The sequence below is a fragment of the Talpa europaea genome (assembly GCF_964194135.1).
Source record: "Talpa europaea genome assembly, chromosome: 3".
NCBI classification, from domain to species: Eukaryota; Metazoa; Chordata; class Mammalia; order Eulipotyphla; family Talpidae; genus Talpa; species Talpa europaea.
In genome coordinates, this window is record NC_140069.1 from 110,810,751 (window position 1) to 110,836,675 (window position 25,925).

A 25,925-nucleotide genomic window follows, 5' to 3' on the forward strand; every position below is an offset into this window, starting at 1 on the left:
TCATTTCTCACCATACTAATGAGATTTTATTTAATAAGAATCTTGTTTATAATTTATGATAGATGTTGTTTTCATAAAAATATTTAATATGTTGGGGACAGTGTAGAAACCAACCATGACTACATTAGAATGATGTGGTAAGATTGATAAAAAAGTAAAATACTGACACCTGACCTCAACTCCTGACCTCAATAAATTTGCTTCCACATTTTCTGAAACCTAGGAGGTAACATTAATGTATGGTCAGGTTTGAGTCACTGCTCTAATAGTACATAATTCAATACAAACTTGAATCCTCAAGAAAATAAAATTACATATAAAAATCAGATAGGAAATAAGTATAAACCATTATTTGATAAATTTAAATAATGAAACTTATAAATTTAATGATGAAAATAATAAAGAAAAATTTATAGTAAAATATTATTTCTAGGGCCTCCCCGGTGGCGCAGCAGTTGAGCACTCGGTTGCGAAGCTGCCCGCAGACTCTGCAGCACCAGTTCGCTCCCCGGCCACCAGAGGAGGGTCCCACATGGCGCGCAGACCTCTCCTGCAGCCCGCTGCTCCCCTCAGCAGTGTACTTCGGTCCTTCTGCCTGTTCTGCTCCCCGCTCTGGCTCTGGTGAATTCTCTCACCCTCCCGCGCTTCTGACTGTACCCAGTGCTTTGTATAAATAAATAAATAAATCTTTAAAAAAAGGTGCAAAAAAACAAAAACAAAAAAAAATATATTATTTCTAATGACTCACATATTTTATGTACCGATGTATGTTAGGTATCCCAAATGGATTCTGAAAGATTCTAAAATAAAATTCCATTCTATTAATCACCCAATTTGTTAATTTCGAAATGACAAAAATTGATTAAAATTAAGTCTATAATTTCAAAATCTAGATGGCCATCTTTCATTTTCTTATAAGTTTAGAACATTGTGATACTCTTATCTGAAGATATATTTATTTACGCTGCCAGTTAAATGTATAGAAAAATCACTTCCTTCCTATTAATGCGTCCATATGTATTTGTAATGTCATCTTATTTTTGAAAACAGCCAACACTACAGAAGTTTACTTGCTTGAAGTGTTAGAAATTAAAACAATAGAACATAGGTTTCTATGGCAACATATGGGCTACAAACAGAACACGAGTTTGTAAATACAGCATATACTGAACAAGTAAAAAAGGAGATGATTTTTGCAAAAGTCATTTGAATGTAAGGAAAAACATCCCGAGAGACCATTACTTTGTCTTACTTCCTCTTTGTTTATTCTTCATTGTCCTTTTGCAGAAACAATGTTTTCTAATTGAATATCAGATCATGGAATTCCAGAATTTTATTCTACTTACGTATGAATTATCGTTGACCTCAAGCCACAGAAACTTCATTTATTATTAGGTAATACCTCACTTATTGAGTGAGATATGGTTTTATCATCTTTGAGAATGAAAACAGTAGATAGAATCAAACAAAACGACTGAACTCTGTCACCTATTCTAATAATTTACAGTCAGTAGTTGTTGGTTTAGCCTATGGCTCACTTCTTTATAGTGTCTTTTTTTTTTATTTTATTTATTTTTTTTTTTATAGAGGCATGCTTTATTTGTTTGCTGGTTTGTTTGTTTGTTTTGTTTATACATGCACCGGGTACAGTCAGAAGCGCAGGAGGGTGAGAGAATTCACCAGTGGCTCACTTCTTTATTATGTTTTCTGCTTGAAGACAGTGTAACCATCACTTCAGTGTTTTTCAAAACTATGCTATTCATCAGCAATCTCAATATTTATAGTTCCTTTTTGTTTGTCCCTTCTATTATACTTGAGGAATAATTCTTGTAGTGTATTTTATCCTCTTGAAGTGATGTTAAATTTGAACTAGGAAATGAAGACATTGGGATTGTCAAAATATATTGCTAAAAGACATAAAAATTTACACCAGCTAATTTTCTCTGTGTCTTATTCTATTAATACCACATGCAAATTCTTCTACACTTTACTCTTCATCTTGTAGTTTCTGCTTTTTCATGACTTTCATTGTCAGGGGTTCCTCTTTCAACCTTCTCTCTATGTGTCTGGATGTTTGCCATGATCACTTTTCCAAGTCTGTAATATTCAAACTTCCTACGAGGGTAAATTTAATCTTTTCAGTTAGGATTCAATAACAAAATGTTCTACTGAAAGAGTTATTGTGCCAGGCCACGTCAGAGCATATAGAGAGACTTTTGGCTCACGCAGAGGTCTCTAATCCTTTAAATTTTGACTGCATGATATAAAGCATGACAGCAGACTATGCTTCCCATTATTTTTGAAGAAGGCTGTGGGTATTGTGGACTCTCAGTGTTTAATGACTTCAGTGTTTTTTCAGTTGTTACCTGGATACACCAGCCACATGTCCCATTGGTGGTGTTAGGACCATATCTGGTCTTTCTGGAGCACAATCCTTATTTGGTCTATTTCCCTTCTATTTTTTTTTCTCTCACTCCATCATTCCCCCTTACCATCCAGATGAATTGTGTATGTGTTACCCTGCCTTACAAGATAGCTTATGCTTGCAAATGTGCCTGTCTTTTTATTATCACATCATCATTCTGCTCTGTCAGTTATACCCATGATCCAGAGAATATGAATTGCTTTTATAGTACTTGTTCATCCAGAAAAGAATTATTGAATACCCATACCCACTATATGATGAGCACTATTGTAGGCCCTGGGTACATAGTAAAAACCAGCAGACCAAAAAATATATGGTCCATTCATAGAGTCCATTCATTAATTCAGTATCGCAGCTACCCACGTCATTTTCCTTGTCCTACCACTTTCCACTTTCCATATTCTATATAATCAGAATACTCACATTTACTGTAAATATAGGCTAAACTGGAAGTTCTCCATATGAATATCTACTTAAATATGTTAAAATTTAGATCCTATGTCATTTGGATTAATATGTCACAAGAATAATGACTGTGCTAAGGATTAAGAACTATTTTCTTGATTTACTGTTTTAGAGCACAAAGAATGTTCAGTGTAATGAATAACATGAAAGATTTTTAAGTCAAGCTGCCTATATTCTGTTCTCAAGTTCTTTACTACATAACAATTGCTTGTAAGTCTTCTCACTATAAGCTGGGAGTAATAGAACCTATCTCAAGGGTTTATTGGTAGGACTAAATGTGATAATTTAATAATACTCTTTTTACTGTACATAGGGGTAACATAAACTGAAGTTGTTGTTATTATCACTGTTGTTATTAGCAAATAAACATGAGTTTTGAAACTCATGTTCCGAGTACTGTGAAAAATAAGGACCATTACACTTTATTTTGCACATAAGAAAAGATGGTATTTTTTCGTGGATATTATTCTTTCTTGGGTAGAAGTAGAAGCCCAATGCACAAAAGAGCTGTTTATTCAGTCATTGAGTGTTATCTAAAAACAATTCTAATTTTTCATTACTATAAAGGAATTTATGAGATAAAAATCTCAAATTTATTATAAAAATTTTGTTGAAAAATCTTTCTATTTTTTATAGCAATTCAAAATAAACCTGGGCAATGACTAATAAGTTAAGTAGGATATAAGCAGTATTACAAGCAATGGTTCCAAAGCTTTATTCAAGTATCTTTCACAAATTTTACCTTTGGTTTTATTTAGCATCCCTGCTAACTGTACAGGGTAATTAACTACAGTTAATTACCACTCCCTTATAAATGTAATTTCTCCCAAAACCATAATTATAGGTCAGTGGAAAAAAATTAATTAGAAGATGATCAATAGCTTATAAATATGTTTTATTGGTCAACAAGAATTTATAAAATACACAGAAGTACAAAAATTATTTATGCCATTAATTTTATTGAGTTTCACATATTTAAGCAAAATAGATAATTTTTACATATAAATTAACATGTTAATTGAGGGACAATGTTATTTTCCAACCTAATTTTTGAACATATTTTGTTGAAAGTATTTCCATTCATCTTTATTGCATGGAAATATTTTTAATATTTAATATCAACATTATTGTTATTATCAACATTAATTAAGGTGAATTTGGAATCACCAGAGTTGATCATTTTCCCTTAAAATTGTATGCTAACCACAAAGCACTCATATTAAATAATGCTCTACAAAGTATGTGAATACTGGAAAGAACTTGGATTTTGCAAACAAAAATTTTGTATTAAATGCAGCTCCAGCAACTTGTATGGCTTTTGACAAGTTACTGTATCATGAATACCATCTTTTCTTACGTGTAAAATAAAATTTAATGGTCCTTATTTTTGACAGTACTCAGAACATGAATTTCTAAAGGAATTATAATCAATTAAATTAATGAGTACTTCCTTGACTTTGGTATATAATTTCCATCTTTAACATAGACACTTTCTCCCTAACTAATTATTGTAATTCCCAAAAGTCTAATGCATTTTCAAGCAAATCTAATCCAGGTAGCATGAAGTACTGACAAGATTATGTTGTTACTTAGCTGTGCTCTTCCATTCATTTAGCTTCATAGAACTGGGCAGACAGCTACAGCTTTGTTAAGACTTCACATGCGGGGCCCTTTTCTGGAACTTCTCACCAAGGCATTGCCTCAAAGAATTCAAGATGTCCAAGGGTTTTGGATGTTTGTAGGTGATTTGAGAGTAAGACTACCAGTCTACTATGCTGCTATTGAGTAAGAAAAAGTATTTTAAATGAAACACATCTCTCAACTTTTCCTTAAATCTTTTTCTAAAAAACAAAACCAAAAAGCAATGCCAGCACAGAAAGTGATAAGCCAAAAATTAAATTGAATGACACATTGTTATATTTGTAATCAGACTCCAATTTTTATCCCTGAGATTTTTTTTTAATGAAGTCTCTCTCTATCCTTTATCTCCTTCTTCCCATACCCTAAAGCAAATAAGGACAGCTCCAATACCTGAAGTCTAGCCAAGTCTGAATCCCATGTTTGTCTCCAGCTGGGGACTCTGTTTCATTTCTCCCACCCTTCTTTTCTCCTCATTTCTTCCTTTGTAAAATCATACTATGGTGTGTGTGTGTGTGTGTGTATAATACATATGTATACATATATATATAAAACATCAAATCTACCAGTCACTCAGTGTCAAACTGTTTCTATAGCAACTCTTCTTTATTAGAGAAAATTGAACTTCAATGATATTTCAGAGCAAACTCCATTCATACAGGAGCTTCTGCACACCAATCTGGAAATAAATGATTCAAATATTTAAGTATCCAGGAGGCAATACATGAAAATGAGTATCTTGCTCTTTCAATAACATAAGACTTGAAATATTAGCATTTTAGTCCAAGCAGATCAATTAAAACCTTGTGCTAAATACTATACACTTAATTAGGCCAATCTCTTAAGTTATGAATTAGAGTCTGGATTAAATTAGTATTGTGTCAAGCAGGTCTTGAATATACTGCTGCTATTTTTAATAATAAGCTTTTATCAATGGCCTAGAAAAACAAAGCATGAATAGTATTAAATGATATTAGATATTAATTCTTCTATATCCTCACAATGGGTTTGTCAACATTTTAAGCATCTGTTCTTGATCTTAAGAAAAATCATTATGTAAAAGTATTTTACATTTGAATGAGCAGGCCTGTCCTGCATCTGCTCTGTTCCAGTTTCAAAATTAGATGGTAGACACCTAGCCAGTCTCTCCACAAATCGATGTATTCTACCATTTCCAAAGTTGGGGAAGACACATGCTATACAAACAAGTCATTTCACTTATCACTGCAAGTCACCTATTTCAGGATATGTCAACTGCTTTTATAGTTTAGTGGAGTAAACACTTTCCAACATTGCTTTCCCCAATGCAAGCCAGGACTTGGGGATCCAGAGTGTGCCTTGGACGATTTCTGTGGAAAGACAATGCTTAGAGTGTAAAGATTGTGTATTTGTACTGGACATCAGCAAACATTCTGATGGTTCTGAGGTTAAGAGGGTGCAGGGAAAGAAATGATATAAATTCTTTAGTTTATATTGTCCTTTAAGTATCTTTCCTACTCATGCAAAAATATAAACTTTTGTCCTAATTCTGGTGAATAATTCTATTGGAGCAAGCAGAAAGGGCAGCAGTGATAAGAAGCCTGTGGAAATTTAAATTCAGATAACCTTGATACTTGCTAGCTCTGAGGTTTTAGCCATATTTCATTGTCTCTTCAAATAGAAGTCTCCGCACCTATAAAATCAGAATAACACCACCTATCTCATGAAATTATTGTAAGAATAATTTATACAGTGTGTGAAAGAGTACCTGATATAAGGTAGAAATAAGTACAGTAAATATTAACTTTTTACTATTACTGCATGAAAACATATTTCAGTACAAACAACTGGTGCAATTTTGTTACTGAGAGTAAATGTGGAATCACTATTTAAGAATAAATGTTTACTCTAATTTTACAGCATCTTAGATTTTATAAAGACCTAATAGTTATCTCCTGAGGTTTAAAAGTTATAAATTGTTTCAAAAGTAAAATATTTTGAAGATCAATTTATAATCTTTATGACTGTTTTTATCCATCTGGTGTGAAAATTGCTGCTTTCACATTATGAAACTCTTACTCTCATGATTTCAATGTTTCTTTTCTGACTTTCTAACAGTAAAAAGGTCAAATTATGACACTCACAGTATTAAAACCCATTAGAACACAATTGTCCACACCCAGCTTACACATAAGTCATTACCTAAAGCTAATGGTAAAATTGAGTCTTGCCAGTCCTCAAATAACTAGAAGCATTAATGCTTAGATTGCATCAAGAGCTAAAAGAAACTAACCATATTTTTGACAGTTTATTCTGTGATTGAATTATAGTACCACTAAGTAACGCACTTCTCAAACTGCAAATTGCCTTAATGTTGGAATGCTTTTCTGGTGAGAAGAAGTGGTGTTCTAATTTTATTCCCCCCACAATTACTATGTCAACTCCCTTGGAAATAGAGGAAGGGTAGACTGATAGAGCTTTTTGTAGGAATTTTGCATCTGAAGTGTCTTATTATTTAACAGGATCTATGTGTAATATTTCTTACAGAAAAATATATTTGTAAAAATCAGTGCTTAAAAAATCACCTATTTCTTTTAAATTACTGTAAAATAAAAAGGTACTGTAAGAATTTTATTTTTTTTTAAATTTGCTATTCTTGATTGACAATTTCAGATGGACTGGCAACTTCTGTAAGTGTAGAAATAGTCCTTCAGTATCACCATGACTGTATCAGACAGTTATAAATTAGAGTTTCCGAATACTGGACTTTATAACCTGAAGTGGTTTCTCACCATACACAGGGGTAGATTATTTGAATAAGTTTCTATATAAAGATGGGAAGGCAGGTCAAAGAGACCATCCCTTTCTATAAAAACATGATAAAAGTTAATGATCATTAAAAAGCATTGCTTAACAGATCCAGCAAGTCAAACGACACTTTTTAAAAGAGCAAACCCTTAGAGAAGTCAGTTTTAAAATTAGCCCATAAACTTTAGTTTAGGTCTGAATTTTGGCATTTTATATATTTGGGAGTCACTTGTCATCTATGACAACTAAGTTTCTTTTCTGTGATCTAGTAAAATTGTTATATCTGTAGAAAATAAATAATTAAAAAAATCTGGACAAAATCAGGTAAAATTCAGAGCATCAACCATAGTATTGATCAATGGAAGAACAACTGTCAATAACATTTTACTTACTTTTCTTCAATTTGTTGATTCAATGCAATTTATTCAATCAATATTTTAGAAGAATTTACAGTGTTCTAGGCTCTGCTTTATATGGAAGAGTTTGCAGTAGACACAAGCACAAATGACACAACCCAAATGACATTTATTATCTAGTTGGGGAGAGGGGCAATAAACATAATCATGATGAAATCAATATACATTTCCACACGAAGATAAATTCTATGAAATATTAACCGAAAAGTTAGGAGGCTATTTATTAAAAAAGGCAAAGAACATTTATTTAGGATCAAAAAAATTCAATTTCAGGCTACACAAATTCAGAAAACTTAAAATGCACGCAAAGAAAGAAAAGAGTTGGGGAATACTATGGGAGAAAAGCAAAATTTGAGGTATGTGATTAAATAAAAGAGTTGATTAGTGTTAACAAATTTAAACAATTCTTAGAGATACATAATAGGTGACTGATTCTATCCTCCAGCAAAAAAAGGCCCACAGTAGCCAGTCCTTGTAATCAAGACATCTGTTCTCTCACTGATTTCCCAAACTATGGTTTAAGAAGCAATTGCTCTTTTGGCCAGTTCATAGGTCTTGGGTTTAATACAAACAGAGAGTAAGCAGTTTTCTACTGTGGCAGCTCTGGCCCCATTATAAAATGGCTTCACTTATGTCCTCTATAAACAAAATCAAATGGGGTATCCTGAGAAAATAGTGGGAACTATTTTAGATTTTGATTTCAGGGAAGACATCACTGCAATTGTAACACTAAGCTGAAACATAAGGTTCAAGTAAGCCAAATGGAATGGAGGGGGAAAGGGGTTAGAAGATTCCAAACCAAAGTTACAGCATATGCTTAAGACCTAAGGCAGAAAAGAACTGTAGCACTAAGTGTAGTGAGGAAGGAAGAAATTAATAAGCTACTGCCTTGACTCTTCTGTGTCCAATGCATTTAATGGTCGAGTCGAATTAAATTAGATTTCAATTGGATTAGTCCTGGTGAAAGAGAAGAGTGTCTTGAACTAGGTTGTTAATGGTGGCAATTGAAAGGTGTGTGTGGGTTTGAGATGTCTTTTAAGGGTGGAATTAACTGACTTTCTAAATTTGGGTAATTGCAACAACTGTGCACTCTTCTATCAATTTCCCTAAAAGTTAAAGTCTGAAAGTAGCTTAATCAGAATTTTAAAATTGTTTGAATTAGTATATGCGCTAGGTCTTCAGAAAAGACAGCACTGTTTCTCTCTCTCTCTCTCTCTCTCTCTCTCTCTCTCTCTCTCTCTCTCTCTCTCTCTCTTTCTTCCCATCAAAGCAGGTGAAAAAGGAAAATCCACCTATTATTTTTTCCTAGCAGATCTGCTCTCCAGATCTTCATAGCCATGAAAGACATTAGTCAATGTGTGATTATCAATAAGGCTTATATATGAATTTTCATATTCCCATTCTAAAGGCTCTGAATTGCAGTGTCATCCATCTCTAAATAATGAAATATGATTCTTCAAAGGATGTAAAAATTTTACATAATGGAAAAAATGTACTGTTAACATTAAATAACTATACCTGATTTTTTCAGGTAAACATACATATAAAAAATATTGTTACAAGGGTTTAGGAGAATTAGAGTTATGAATATGAAGGAAAAGTGGAAGTTTTAATACTCAAAAAGTGTTAATGATCAACATCAATTCTAATGCCATTCTAAAGAGTAAATTTTTGTTGATGCATATATTCCATGTGATGTTGAAATTACAGAGCACTTGATCAACATATATCAAGCTTGAAAGTTTAATTGCTAATTTATTAGGAATTTGAAAACAAGTAAAGGATTCCATACATGCCTTTTAAATCAGTGCCAGCATCCATAACAGATATTTAAACTCTGCCTTTCCAAGTTAAGTTGAAAAAGTTAGTTGCAAGTAAGAATTTAGATTTGATAATAAGGTACAGAATCCCTTTAATAAAAGGAATTGAGACAGTCTTGAAAGAATTAACATTTTATGGGTCAGGATGAAGGACTGTGACTTCCATTCAAATAAATATATAAGGAAGAATTCCTATGGCCAGAACACACAGCTGGTGAAAAACATAATATTCCCACATACATTTCATGTCTTCTTGACATGTGTATCTTCACTGTATACAGACTTACATACATACAAACTTTCCCACAGAAACGCCACATATGTAGAACTGGAATGTGTATTTTATAAATAATTCCATCACAGCCAATCCAAGCAATAAATACTAAGTGGTGTGATAAAACTATCTTTTCTGTGCCTCACTTGGTTATGCAACATTAATCTAAGTTTTTCTAAAACCCCTAAGGGATTATTTTGAAGATACTTTTAAGTCACTGAATGACAAAATTGCTATCATAGCTCTAATAATAGCATTTTATAAAGTGCCATACTTTCAGGAGTTCCAGGAGTACCTGTAATTAGGAACAGTTTGGAATGACTATTTTTCTGCCATAAGCTTTGCAGATGAAGAACTCAAACTTGAATTGAATTCAAATAACCAAAAAGTTTTCAGAGCATGAGCAAAAATGGTATGCTTTGGTCATGTCAGGAAGCTGGTATAAACCTCATCATTTTTTCCTTCCTGATACATCATGTAATAGTAACTTTTGATTACAGAGGATAATATAAGAAAATGAAAGAATAAAACAATAAGATTGTGTTACAATTTATACAATTCCAACTGAGAAGAATTATCTAGAAACTTAAACATTTGAAATATAAAAAACAAATCCTTCAGGATAGTCAGACATTACATCATTCGTTTTCTTTTAAGTTTGTCTGAAATATATTTTGGAGCAGGTATTTTACATGTGTTATAACAGACAAAGAAAGAAAATATTGCCAATAGATCCATCATAAATCCCGTGCAAAGTTAAATGTGCTGTTTAGAACAAAAGTTATGTTCTCTGGATCTTCCTTAACCCTAGAGCAAAGCTCAACAGATGAAAGTAATTGTATTATGTTGTTAAAATATAAGAAAAGTAACAAATCTCAGCAGAGCTCAAAAATAGAATACATTCTTTAAAAACTGTTTTATTAGATTGGTTAGTGTGAAATATATTTAAAACATCTGCCTTCAAACTTCTGCATTCTCCTCACATAATTAAAATAAGCTAATGAGCATAAAAATATATAAATTCATGATTTGATACAATTTGATGCAATTTCTAATCTATCCAAGGTGAATTCCCAAAGAGGAAAAGATGGCCTATTTAAGGTGAAGTGTGTTTGTCAAATTGTTTGGGAAGAACAAGGCTACCAACTTTGTAAATGTAAACACTGTGCACAGGAAGGTATAAAGTTGATGAAAGTTAAAACTCATCCAAATTCTCCCAGAAACATTAAAGTAACTTTTAAAAAGTTATGAAAATCTAATGGGAGTTGAACACATTTGAGTCTAATTAAAAGAGACACTATTTTATGTAGTCCTGGAAATGCTGATCGACCATAGGAAGAGCTCTGCATGATGAAAATCCTGCATGGGAAAGAGTGTTGATAGATAGGTCCTGAGTTGGAAGTATGAGGTCACTGGTTTATATCCTGAGGAGGAAACCTGGACATATTCCATGAAAAACAGCTGCTTTTGTAAAATGTAATGTCTTGCACACAAATGGAATTAAACTAGCTACTGTCATTTTAAGGATTCCACAACTCTCAAAGAGAGGTGGACATTTGGATGCAAGCATTTCAGACATGCTGCTTCAGCATGAAAATATAATTTTCCTTGAAATAAATCAAGAACAGAAAAAAGTTCCATCACAGTCACAGTACATACTTTATGAGCTGAATTATTTACATTTATGGAGACTTGCTTTATGGTCCAAAATGTGAGGTAGGTTTACTTCAAATGACTGTGTATTGTGTTTTTTGTTTGGTGCAAGGCTTCTACAATTGTCAGTTAGGTCAAGATGGTTTAAGTTTTCTTTACTGATATATACACATTCTGGTGCAATTATTTGAAGAGGATTGTTGATATCTCTAAATATAAAAATAGATTTGCCTGTTTCTCTGTGGAGTTTTGCTGTAGGACTCTGTATAACTTGTAAGATCTGGCTTCCACAGGACAGTGTTATCCAAACCACAGCAGCACTGGGCTGGATTCAGCTTCCTCTGATGCTCAGTGCTTTCCCCGCCTGCACCCACCCCTTTTCAAAAACTACTGATCTTTTTTACTGTTTGAATATCTTTATAAGAATATATTATTTTAACAGAAAGTAATAATTTCTTTAAAAGCACCACCTTCACCCACACCTATTTCAGATCCTTAAACTTTTTTTTTTTTTTTTTTTTTTTAGGATAGATGACCCAGAAAGCCCAAGGCAATTTTCTGGTAGAGAATAATTCACCCTCTTCAGCTGCCCACCTCCACCCTAGGCTCTGTGCACCTTCCCCTTTCACCCAGGGCTCTGGGAACTGACATCGTGGATGGAGATCCTAATGTCTCTGGAGCAACAAAGCCCCTTCAGGGAGTTGAAGGGAAACAGACAGATAGCCCAGAGACCCAACTGATTCAGAGAGTGGCTATGAATTTGGTAGCCCCTCCCTGCGTGCAGGTCTCTCCATTTCTAGGATGCCAGCAGCACCCACACGTTCATGTGTGGGAACCCAAAATTTGATCCAGGTTTATTAGGGTCCAGAAGGAACAGGACAGTTAAGTAGTGACCTAGACAGGCGTCCTAGTGTTGATTGGGGAACTGCCTGACTTTGAGACCTGAGCAGGTTTGCCTGCATTGCCTGGGTGTTCTCAGTACAGTGAGCAATTAGCCCATTCTACAGTGGGTGGGAGAGGGTGGAGTGGCTACGGATAGGGAAAAATTTGCCATCACCCCTTTAAATGTCTGCTCAAGGTCCTTCCATGGCTATCCAAGAAGGACATTCTACTTGCTCAACAAAGCATCAGAAGACATGCACATGTCTCTGCTGATGGTCACATGTGTGTCTGTCCCCACAGTTGTGGGACTGCCAAGATGACCCTGTCAGCCTCATCTACTAGGTCACCTCTGGGAAGGCTCCCCACCCCTGCCAGGGAAGACGGGAAAACCCATTTTATAACATATATTATATGTATATATTACATATATATGGAGAGAGACAGTTGGTATACAATATGTATCATTTTACAGGGGAGATTTGGCTAAAAATGTACAGAAAAGAGATATATTTTAAAAACAATATTAAAAAATTTTTTTTTTAAAAAAACTGCAGAAAACGGGGGCCTCCCCGGTGGCACAGCAGTTGAGTCCTGAGCTGCACAGCTGCCCACAGCCTCTGCAGCGCCAGTTCGATCCCCGGCCACAGGGCGAGGGTCCCACATGGCACACAGACCTCTCCTGCCGCCCGCTGCTCCCCTCAGCAGTGTACTTTGTCACTCTGCCTGTTCTGCTCCCTGCTCTGGCTCTGGTGAATTCTCTCAGCCTCCCGCGCTTCTGACTGTACCCAGTGCTTGTATAAATAAATAAATAAATCTTTAAAAAAAAAAAACTGCAGAAAACATAAAATGACTTATGTTCTACTTTTCAGTTCTGGAAATGCTAGAAAATCTAGGAAACTGTCCAGTTTTTTTATGCAGACATGCCTATTAATCAGTTTCATATGAATTATATGTAAAATATTTATGGCACTAATTTTATAATATTTCTCAGTGTATTATTTATATTAAGTATATAATTTTTCTTTAATTTGCAAAATTATATTTTTAAAGGTAAGTTGAAAATATCCTCAGTAGTCTGTTGACACAAGGGACATTGATATTGCACCATTGTCACTCACCAAAATTTAAAGAAATGCCGACAACACTAGTGCATGAAGAAATGAATAGGTCTACATTCATTTTCAGAATAATCAATGTAGATAATATCTATTAATTTTAAATTACATCTACTACTTTATTTTATATTATAATAACTAGGTAATCATTCATGAGTTACACCATATTTTTTTTTTCCTGATGTAGGATTTCTATTCTCAAATTGCAAAGACGGGCAGGAGGTTAAGAGAAGTTAAGGGCTATGCATAGTTATAAAACTAGTAGGTTACAGAGGTTATGTGTCATATTTTTAACATTAATGTGACAGTATCTCCCTAAATATTCTGTGAAAATTAGAGTATCTATATTTGAAATAGACTATGTCAAATCAGGTTGGAAAACACTGAGTTTAATAGTTTCCAACAGCAAATATCTTTATAGTCTATACTTGAAAAGTCTATGATGACTGAATTTCCACTATAAAATAGTATATGTAGCATTCCTCCAAATTTATTTTCACACAGAATCCTTTATTTTTATTTATTTTTATTTTTTATTATATTTATTCCATGGAGCAATAAAGGTAACCAGGGTTTAACAAACACTACCATAGGATCCTTCAGTCATTAACATTTGTGTTCATTATACAAAGTGGCAGGATCAACAGTTCTTAATATATAATGTACAGAAATGTCACAAAAAATATTTTCAAGTTATTGTTTGGAATATTTAAGATTTTATACCAACATATTTTTCCTATTGGGTATTCTGTTTACCACCTGTAGAAAAAAAGGTAGAAAATAGAGAAATTAAAGGCTATGTAATTAAGATTAATTTTCACTATAGTAATATTTTGAACCTCCTAGAGTTCATCTACATTAAAGAGAAAGCTCATGATAGCATTGTTTAATTAATAAAAAAATAATAAAAGATTGGCCATAAACATAAGACCAAGTATAAGAATCCATTTAGCTATGGAGATTAAAACCTGTTTCTTTTTATATTTTATGGTTCTTCCTTTAAGAAGAAAATATGCATGTTTTATTCCAATTTTGTTGCCCTCACATGATTATAAGGTAAGAGTTCTAAGGTCAATGGTAACTCCACAGTGTGTATTAAATCAATGTGTGTACTTTTTTTGAATGTTACAAGTCAACCACTGATAGTTCAAACCCACTCTTTTTCTTTGATGTCTATGAAGATGATAACCAACTGTGTGGATGTGGATGATGTGCCTTTCCTGATAGACTCTCTTTTAACTTGAAGTCTGTTGAAAATTGGCACTTTTGCAACAAGAGCATTTTCAACTACCTGAATCAAGACTTACATAGCAATATCACTTACTCGTTCTTGACAGCTAATGAAGTGGCAAAGCAGGGCTGATAAACTCCAGAGCCTATCAAGAGGGTTGAGTGTAACATATTTTAGATTCTGATTTACTAAATGAGGTGGAAGTCATTAAATTCATCAAACAGACTCAGCAATGAACTTTTCAACTAATTCCTAGATTCTTAAAAATTGAAGTAATTTCTTTCCTTTGAATGGAGATGATAAAACAGTGGTTATAGTTGATAAAAGCAAAAATTGTTTCTAGATTTTCTAATCCTACCAGTTTCTGCCACTTTCTAGTTATATCAATAGTGATATCTAGCCAACTAATTAAAAAAATAATTCCCTAATAAAAGATATAAAATTAAAAAAATCTCAGAAATATTATATAAAATACATTACTACTTAGGGACATGGAAAAATACATAATCTGAGCATTTAAAGTAATTTTGAAAAGATAGGAGTACATAGGTTATATTTTCATAAAAATTGGTTAATTTGAAAAGAAAGTTAAAAAATAATGGTTATCATGTGCCTTCAAAGAAATAAACTGGTTCCAATTTTAAAGATATAAATTGTATTTATTTTCAATTATTTAATTTAACATTTAGTTATAACAATATTTTCATAAAACTGTAATTGGCAGAGATCATGGTCTTGTAACTATTTACATGCAAAATAAACAAGTATCCCAAAGAAATGAAAGAATTAAGAAATCAGATAAAACCATAGATAAAGATACAAGATTCTTGGTTGCTCACACTGAACTAAAAACTAAGTTAAAACTTAACATTAGCACTCTTACTTTTTCTTCTTAGGTAGAGACAAGTTTCACCGTTATTTGCATTTAGGCTAAAATGAGAGAGTCTCATTTTGAATATTTGTTGTGGTAAGAGGGATTAAAAGGAGATCCTATTTCATTCTACATGTTTATTACTTGTCATTCTAATATCTGTATTTTGTTTTGTTTTGTTGCCTTGTAAAGGGGAAAACAAACACATTACATTTTTGAGGAGTTACAAAGGAAAGTTTAATTAAAATCGGGTTATGTTACTTTGTTGGCCGCTCTTGAAGAAGCAAGAAGTAGATGGTTCTGAAGTAGATGTCATTGTCCATCTGATATAAATTCTCTGGACCCTGCATTGGTCTGGAGAATCAAGTGTCTGCTGTCTTGTGCACCCCAGAGGTGCACTTTATTTAATGGGCCTAAGAGAGCAAAGATGTTTAACAAACTAGATTTTTATTGTAGTTCTAGGCAATCACTGAGTTGTTCTTTGGGCTTATAAAACAAACTTAGAACACATTAGGTTTAACTTCAATCCCATAACTTTTCTAAAAAGTACCCAATCTTAGATATAGTATGTTTTAAAAGTCTTAAAATAGTATATTTGGCAAAAAAAAAAATATATATATATATGACAAAATATCTTGTCACATTTTTCTATACAAAATACTTTTTCCTGTATAAAATAAATCTTAGAAATATTTTGGAACCATCAGATAATTGGTGCAAAATTATTATTTGGATAGAGCTGTATATAGGGCAACTTAATTTTAATCAGATTACTTATAGGATAATCCCACTTTCCTCCTTTTATTTGTGTATTCAGAAAAATCATAAAATGCCAATGAATTGGTATGAACCAACATATCATTAGGACATTGATTTTTCTATTATCTACCACATCAAAAAAAAAAAAAAAGAAAATATATGATCATCTCAATAAATACAGAAAAAACATTCGGCCAAATTCAACATTTCTGATAAGAACTCAGAACAAAGTAGGAACAGTAGGAACATGACGTAACATAATAAAAGCCACAAAATGGCAAGATCATAGCTAACATTGTACTAATCAGTGAAATGCTAAATTTTCCTTAAGATATAGAACATGACAAGGATGTCTACTCTCACCACTTTTATTCAGCATAGCATTGGAAGTCCTAGCCACAGCAATTAAGTAAGAAAAATAAATAAAACTTATTAAAATTTGAATGGAAGAAGTAGAAATGTTTCTGTTTGCATATGATATGATATATATAGAAAACCTAGAGACTTTCCCCAAAATTGATGAAACTAATAAATGAATTCAGTAAAGCTGCAGAATATATGATCAAAAATACAAAAATCTGTTGCATTTCTATGCACTAATAATGATCTATCAGAAAGAAAATTAAGAAAACTATTTCATTTACTACTACCTCAAAAATAATAAAATACCTAGGAATAAATTTAACCAAGAAGGTGAAAGACATATACTGCACTGAAAACTGAGGAGATTAATGAAATAAATTGAAGAAGACACAGATAAATGGAAAATGGTTCCATGCCCATGAATTAAAAGAATAAATAGTATCAAAATGTTCATATTATCCAAAGCAATCTACAGATTCAATGTATCTGCTATTGAAATTTCAATGTCATTGTTCACAGAAATAGAAGAATTATTCATAATATTTCTGTGGAACCACAATTGACCCCAGATAGCCAAAGAAATCTTCAGAATGAAGAAAAAAAAAAACTTGGAAATAAGACATCTTCTATGATTTCAAACTATTTTGCACAGCTATAGTAATCAAAGTAGCATGTTATAGGCATAATAACAGGCCCATCAATTAAAGGAGCAGAATAGAATCCAGAAATAAGCCCATTCATATATGGTCAATTTATGATAAAGGGGCAAAGAGTATATGATGGGAAAAATTCAGTCTATTAAATAAAAGATGTTGAGAACACTGGACAGAGATATATAGAACAGTGAAACGGCACCACTGTTTTACACAGTACACTAAAATTAAGTCAAAATGGATTAAAGACGTGAATGGAATACAAGTTACTCTGTAACTCCCAGAAAGAAACAGATGGGAAGCATTTTAACAGAGACCTGGTAATTACTTTTTTCAATCTGACTACAAAAAGCAAAGGTAACAAAAGCAAAAATAAAAAAGTAGATATACATGAATCAAACAAAAAGCTTTGCACAGCAAGGAAAATGACCAATAAAATGAAGAAACAATCTACTCAGTGGGAGAAAATATTTCCAAATCATATATCTGGTAAGGAATTAATATCTAAAATATGCAAAGAACTCATACAATTCAGAAAAATATAGGTTAAAATTGGGCAGAGAATATCTGAAATTTATATAATGTTATAACACAGTTGTACTTCAGTATAAAAAAGGTAGAGACACTAGACATTTCTTCAAACAAGACATACAGATGACCAACAAGTACATGAAAAATACGCAACATCAGTAATCATCAGAGAAATGAAAATGAAAACCTCAATGAAGTATCACTGCATACCCATTAAAATGGCTACTGATGTTATTATCAGAAAGATAAGAAATAAGTAGTGCAAGGATGTGGAGAAAATGAAACACTCACATACTGTTGGTGGGAATAAAAGGGGCACAGCCATTATGAAAACAGTATGGATATTCTTTAAAACTTAAAAATAGAATTATCACACAGCACGACAATTCTTCTGAAGCATTTCTACATAATGAAAACATTGCTCAGAGTAATATATGCACCTCCATGTTCATTGAAGCATTAATTACAGTAGCCAAGATATGAAATAACCATTCATCCATGGATTAATGAATAAAGGAAATTGGTATATGAGATATATATATATGGAATATTATTCATCTATAAAAAGGAATTAAATGTTGACATTTGAGGCAACATAGTTTGACTTTCAGGACATTATGCTATGTGAAATATGTCAGACTGATAAAGACAAATTGGTATGACCTTACTTATATGTGAAATCTAAAACAATAGCAAAAGATAAACCTTGTTCATAGAGAACAGATTGGTGGTTGTCAGAAGAGGAGATTTGGGGGTTGCCCAAATGGGTAAATGGGGTCAAAATATGCAAATTTGCAGCTGTAAATAAGTCATGGAGATTTAATGTACAGTTTGTAGACAATAATTTATAGTAGCACATTGCACATTTGAAAGTTGAAAAAAAGCAATCGTAACGTGTATCACAAGAAAAAAATTGTTACTATGTGTAGTGATGAATGTTAAGTAGACTTAATGTAGTGATTGTTTCACAACATATGTAAATATCTAATCATTATGCTGTATATTTGAAACTAATGTGGTGTTGGATGCCACTTATACCTCAAGTTTTGTTTTGTTTTGTTTTTTAAATCTAGGAAACACTGAAGAGCATGCCCTAAAACTATGGACCTTAATGGACTTTAGAGTATTTACAAATATCTTAATATGGTCATCATTTAGTCAAGATATTTTGGTATCATATAGATCTAGACTTTGAGTACTTGAAATGGCATATTTAACTGTTTTATAAAAAATACATCATAGGAAAAAGACATAAACCTAAAGCCATCAGTGAATATAGGGAAATTAATTTGAGTACAGACACTTTGAGGTCTTCTTACCTTTCATGATATGACATGTAAAGGAGATAGAGGAAAAGGAAGGACAGAAGGATACAGGATGAGAGGAAAAGGGAGCAGAGAGGATTAATGAATGTTACCAAAACAGAAATAAAAAGAATAGGGTGGCTATTGTTTGGATTTGAAAGTCAAATATACAGAAGTTCTGCATCCTACTATAAAAAATCTACTTCTGGGAGGTCTTGCATTCTAGAAATCAGTATTCATTTCACTGCCTTTTTGAGACTCTGACCCAGTCATTTATGTAATCATCTCTATAAATCTGTGTTTAGCTTAAAGATAATCAGAAGACCACAGTAACTGTACAACTTTATTATGTAAAGATTAAGAGCCATGTATAATTGTGATGTAAATTTCCCACCATTTTCTTTTAATGTATTAAAATCAATAAATTATATAATAGTTTTTTTAATATTATATATATTATATTGAAAGTAATTGCTACTAGTGTGTATTTTTTCTTTTTTCTATTCAAATACCACTATGTTAGAGATCATGATAAATTCAGGGAAGAAGGCAAAACTGAACTGCAAATTTATAAATAATTAAATTAGAAATTACTGATTAGAAAAAACTCAACATTCTTCTCCCAAGATTATTTGATAGCATGTTCTCATTGAAGTAAAGATCAGTATCTTATTGTGATGAATAACATTAAATGAATCTTTATCAAATGGACATTGTATATAAAAATATTGAATTTATAAAACTCTGTTTTGATGATATAGATGCTTGAATTTATATCTCTCCCAGATTGTCTATATATACTTATTGTCCATACTGTCATTATAAACTCATAATTATAATGGTAAAAATAGGCAGCACTTTTAAGCATATACTATTTGCGTGGCTTTATGAACACTATATCTTCCATTCTGTCATTAAATAAATCTTGGAAAAATGAAATCTTTTGGTGAATCTGGAATACACAGAATGGTTGTTTAATCACCTTTCCAATTTAAGAATACATCATTCATTAAAGAATGCTTATTCTAACGTTGCACTTTTGATTATAATAGAATGCTGTGTTTATGAATATGAAGTAATGTATTAATCAGAAAAATGCAAAATTACACCCAAGATGGTTTAGTGCCTTTATGTCCTTTATTCTATTCAGATTCACCTAGTCAAATTGATCTATAGAGATCTAGGTTGTTCTTTAAAATAACATTTGATGTTGTTTGACTGAATATGAATGTAGGCAAGGTGTGAGAAGGTAGAGAATACTAAGTGTCTCACATTACTGAATATTTATTTTAATTCCAATTCCAGTTTATGTAATGCTATGATTTAAATAACAGAAACTGAGAAGAAGCACTTGAAATGTTGAAGGAGTAGAGTCAAAGTTGAAGTTATTTACTATGAATTGGAGCTGCATAAGTCTACATCTAGGAGAAACAAGATCAAAGATCAAATAAGGGAACTGGAATATTAAAGATTGTGATATGTAGATTTAGAGAAAATACATCTAATTTTCACTTAGATAGTTTTGCCCTGTAAAGTGGTGAGATAACCTTGGCAACCAAGAATTTATGTTGCTTACTAACATGGTAGTCTTCCAAAAGACTCCTCTCTCAGTTATAAAGCTTTGTAAAAGTTCTGATAGAAAGAAACATCTAAAGAAATTGGATCAAATGAATAATGAGGCAAAATTAAGAACATTTGAAAACAATGGAAAACAGCTGGTAACTCATAATCCAGGAAAATATTGTTTTTTTGTTTAATGAAATGATCCAGCAGTAACATTTTTTAAACTGCGGTTTGTATCCAAACTGATTTCATGCATAAGCCTCTGAGGGCTTGTCTCTAATATTTCAGTAACTAGGAACCAATAATTCTTCCTGAACTAATTAATTTACATAACTTAATCTATAACATATTTCAACTGGACGAATATTTTCTTTGTTTATAGTTGTGATGTAGAAAGTCATTTTTATTTAAAATTCAGGATATAGGGCCTCCCCGGTGGCGCAGCAGCGGTTGAGCGCTGGGTGGCGAAGCTGCCCCCAGCCTCTGCAGCGCTGGTTCGATCCCCTGCTGCTCCCCGGCCACCAGAGGAGGGTCCCACATGGTGTGCAGACCTCTCCTGCTGCCCGCTGCTCCCTTCAGCAGTGTACTTCGGTCCTTCTGCCTGCTCTGCTCCCAGCTCTGGCTCTGGTGAATTCTCTCACCCTCCCGTGCTTCTGACTGTATCCAGTGCTTGTATAAATAAATAAATAATTTTTAAAAATAAATAAATAAATAAAATTCAGGATATAGAAATTGACAAAAAGATAGAACACTTCACTGTTCTGAAAATAAACATTACCTTTAATAGTAATGTAAATAAAGAAGCATATCACCTGTCTTATTGATTCCCTTTACCATATAAGATTGCTAATGTTAACATATCAATACATTTGGTAAAAGAGATTTTTGTTTTTATATTTTCAGTATGTTCCATCTATACCTTAATTGGCTACTGTTGGTCAAGAAAATAGAACATACTAATGTTTTACCTTTACCTATACCACAGGAGACCTTTGAGGTACTTACTATACCAACTATTATTCTAGGTTCTTTATATAAATTATCTAATTTCACTGCACAATAGCTCCTTGAAGATACAATATTAACCCCATCTTCCAAACACACAGGTCCGGGTAGCATAAGGAATTAATCCTACTGTTCATACCTAGTAGATAAGTACTACAGTCATACTTGTATTTTTATTTATAACTGGATGACTCCATCTTCAAGTTGTTTTTCTATAACTTTTTGTTCTTGATGCTTAGTGCTCCCCTATGTAGCTTGTATACATTTCCAATTAAAATCCACCCTGTATTTCTTAAATGATTCTGCCTTTGGTTACCTTCAGCTGTTTATTTTCACTTATCTTAGTATGCCTAGTTGGTATCTCTGCTATTATGCTAATTAAATTCAAACTCTAACATACTACTAATCCAAAATATATACTGTGTTATTAGGCTTCTGATGGTACATATGTACTGAACACATACAGTCGTTGCTTTTCTTTTTTTTTTTTATTTTAAAGGAAACAGTTTGAGAAGGAAAACAGTTTATTATTTTTTCAAGATTTATTTATTTATGCATACAAGAGCTGGGGTATAGGCCAGAAGTACAGGGGTTTAGAGGATTCACAAGAGACAGAGTGGGGAAGAGAACAGGCAGTCTGACTGAAATACACTGTTGAGGGGAGCAGCAGGCAAGACAGGAGAGGTCTGCTGTGCCATGTGGGTTGCTACCTGACTGACGGGGGATAGAACTTGTGCTGCAGTGGCCGCAGATTGCCTCATAGTGCAGTGCTTAACCCCTTGCACCACTAGGGAGGCCCCCAGTTTTTGCTTTTCATGTGGTTAGGCCCTACACAATAATGTATAATAACATTTCTAAAATATTTATTTTTTGGTATTAAAAGTTATCTAGAGGGCCTCCCCAGTGGCGCAGCAGTTGAGCGCTGGGTTGCGAAGCTGCCCGCGGCCTCAGTGGCACCAGTTCGATCCCCGGCTGCTCCCCGGCCACCGGAGGAGGGTCCCACATGGTGCGCAGACCTCTCCTGCCGCCCACTGCTCCCCTCAGCAGTGTACTTTGGTCCTTCTGCCTGCTCTGCTCCCCGCTCTGGCTCTGGTGAATTCTCTCACCCTCCTGCGCTTCTGAGTGTGCCCAGTGCTTGTATAAATAAATAAATAAATCTTTAAAAAAAAATAAAAAAATAAAAGTTATCTAGATATGGGCCTCCCTGGTGGCACAGGCGGTGGAGAGCAGCAATGAGAAGCTGTCCGCAGCCTCTGCAGTGCAGGGTCCATCCCAGCTGGCCAGCAACAATCCCTCATGGCACAGCAGACCTCTCCTGTCTCGCCCGCTGCTCCCCTCAGCAGTGTATTTCATCAGTCTGCCTGTTCTGTTCCCTGCTCTGTCTCTGGTGAATCCTCTCACCCTCCCGCGCATCTGGCCTGTACCCCCGTTCTTATATAAATAAATAAATCTTTTTAAAAAGTTATCTAGATATGATTTAAAGTGTACATTTCCTAGCAAGAGGGAATGTTAATTTCGCGCATCTGGCCTGTACCCCGGTTCTTATATAAATAAATAAATCTTTAAAAATGTTATCTAGATATGATTTAAAGTGTACATTTCCTAGCAAGAGGGAATGTTAATTCTGGTAGATAAGTCATTTATGTAAATTATTATAATAGAAATGGTGATGTAAGCTATACAGAGTAATTTAAATGTTGCAAAGAAATTAATTCTATAATAATTTCTTGGACGTTGTATTTAAGCTAACTTAAAAATAGTGGTGGATGCTATTTTGTCAGGTAACATATAGTTGTAGGTACTGGGAACAATAGCTGCAAAGTTGGAGGAGTGCACAATGTGTTTACTGGCAGGGTGGTGAGAACTGGAATGAGGTGAAACGCAAATGGTGACAATATGACCTTAATGCTAAGTAGGGGCTTGAACTTAATCCTTTATTGGAATAATACTTTCTGTGATATGATGGAGAACAAAGTAGCATAAATAGATAAAACAAAGAAATTAATCAAATATCTACTGGTCTGGTGTCAGGGCAGGACAGAGGAAGGGGATACATTGCTGCTTCCTTTCTTTGGATAGCACACCTACATTTTTGGATGCTGATGAAATGGTACCATGGAGTGTGTACCCAAAAACTTGGATCATTGATTCAGGACACAGAATTTGGAGAATCTTTGTCTATCCTGTGAAATGGTAGTTGTGGAGAGAGAGAAAGAGAGAGAGAGGGATATAGATATCTATTGACATATCTCTATCTAATTTTTTTGTAATAAAGCAGATTATTAAAAAGAATGGTGAGGTATGAAATCAGACAACCAAAATTATAAGGATTTGCAAAGGAATGGAAAATCAATAAAATTTTATTAAGAAAATGTTAAAGCAAGTAACGAAAGAAAACTTCTTTGACCATTATCAAAAATTACCTTTCTCATGTAAATGTTAGAATTTATATTTAATGTTTTTTTCAATTTGAAATAATTTTCTTACTTAAGATGTAGGTCTAAATGTTCAGTATTTGCCCATTTACAGCAAAAATAAATTGGAAAATGATAGCAATATTATACATTGGTTTCAGATAGCAAAATTCACTTATGTTTTCCTAAAAGCCTAGTCAGCTTCTCAATATTTATCAGTTTCAAAATACTACAAAGGATTTAGATAGTGAATTTAATAATTTCATGGTCCCCCAAAATATCAAAAATCCTCAAATGAAAAAGACTCAAGCAACCTGGGGGATTAAACAATGTTCCCCCCACAATACTTCTGCTCTGTTGGCCCCTGCTTATCTTTCTAGCTAATGACTTGGAGGAAATGAAACTACCTAAACAATTCTGTGTAAAATTAAAGACAGTTTTTAAACAACACTGACTATTCTTGGCGTGCAACGATATTCCACCAAACCAGTTGTATAGACAAGCTATTTCTCTTTGTAGAAGTGTTTGGTTTTGAGTAAGAAATCATCAGACTTATGAATATAGCATGTATTTTATTGAGTGAAAGAATTGATTGCTATGGGTCTCTAGTGCCATGAACAGTCCCTGATCAGTAACTAAAGCAGGAAGTAGTCAGAATACTGTGTGCCTATGGCTTATGCTCATGTAGGACCTAACATTAACACCCAATGTGTTGCTTTGTTATCTTACAGAAATGTTGGAATCCAACAATGTGATCACTTTCAATGGCTTGGCCAACAGCTCCAGTTATCACACCTTCCTTTTGGATGAGGAACGGAGTAGGCTGTATGTTGGAGCAAAGGATCACATATTTTCATTCAACCTGGTTAATATCAAGGATTTTCAAAAGGTATCTTCATTCTAATATATGCATTGTAGTTCTTTTGAAACAATTTATGTTATACAGAATTCTAGCACTGTGTGAGAGCTGAAAAAATTCAGTTAATTCTTTTAATGTTTCAAGATGCAAATAAAGATAATGCATTCATTTGACTATCACAATCAATAAATGCAGTAAAGCCTAAAAATGAAGCCAATAGCCATGTTTTTTCAATGATCATTACAGAAAATACTAATTGCATCTTATCCTTCCAAAGTTATATTATTTTTCTACATGAAAGTAAATAACTGAACTATTACAGAAATATATTGTATTGAATTAATGTAATATACATCTCCCTGTTACAGCAAATGTAGAGTTCATCAATCTCTATATACTGCCTAGTCTGGAATGTCACCTGTGTTTGTAAATGACATTTATTAGAACTGACACTTTAATTCATTTACACATTATCTTTATCTTCTTTCTACAATGGCAGAGTTAACTAGTTATGATGGAGATCATCTATCTGAGCCACAAATACTGAAATATTTCCTATCTGGTCTTTTAAACAAAATGTTTACCAAATTGATCTGGAAGATCAGTTTTCAGTGTCAGATTTTTGCAGATGTGGTCATTTAGACACTAGCAGTCTGTAAATTTTATCCTATTCTTTATAGTGTTTCTGGTTTATTTAATAAGTTATACAGTTTGGAAAATAAAAATGAATTGCCAATAGAAATTTTGTTACTGAATCTGTATATACTCCATGTCAACCAGTTTTTCACAGTGAATATTTCTAGTCTTGATTCTCTGAAGAACAAAGATCTTTATGTAACAGCTTTCACAAGAGTGCTGGTATTATGTGCTTTTTAGAGTGCACATACTTGTGTAATA

The 25,925-nt window shown here is 33.2% G+C and overlaps 1 protein-coding gene across 1 annotated transcript in view; it reads left to right on the top strand.

The window, feature by feature from the left end:
• SEMA3A (semaphorin 3A) overlaps window positions 1-25,925 on the top strand; it is a gene marked incomplete at its 3' end in the record, with an annotated part of 192,026 nt that overhangs the window by 24,369 nt on the left and 141,732 nt on the right. The window contains exon 2 of the mRNA XM_084230360.1: window positions 24,901-25,058. Within this exon, the coding sequence (XP_084086486.1) occupies window positions 24,901-25,058 (158 nt within the window). The remainder of the gene's footprint in view (window positions 1-24,900; window positions 25,059-25,925) is intronic.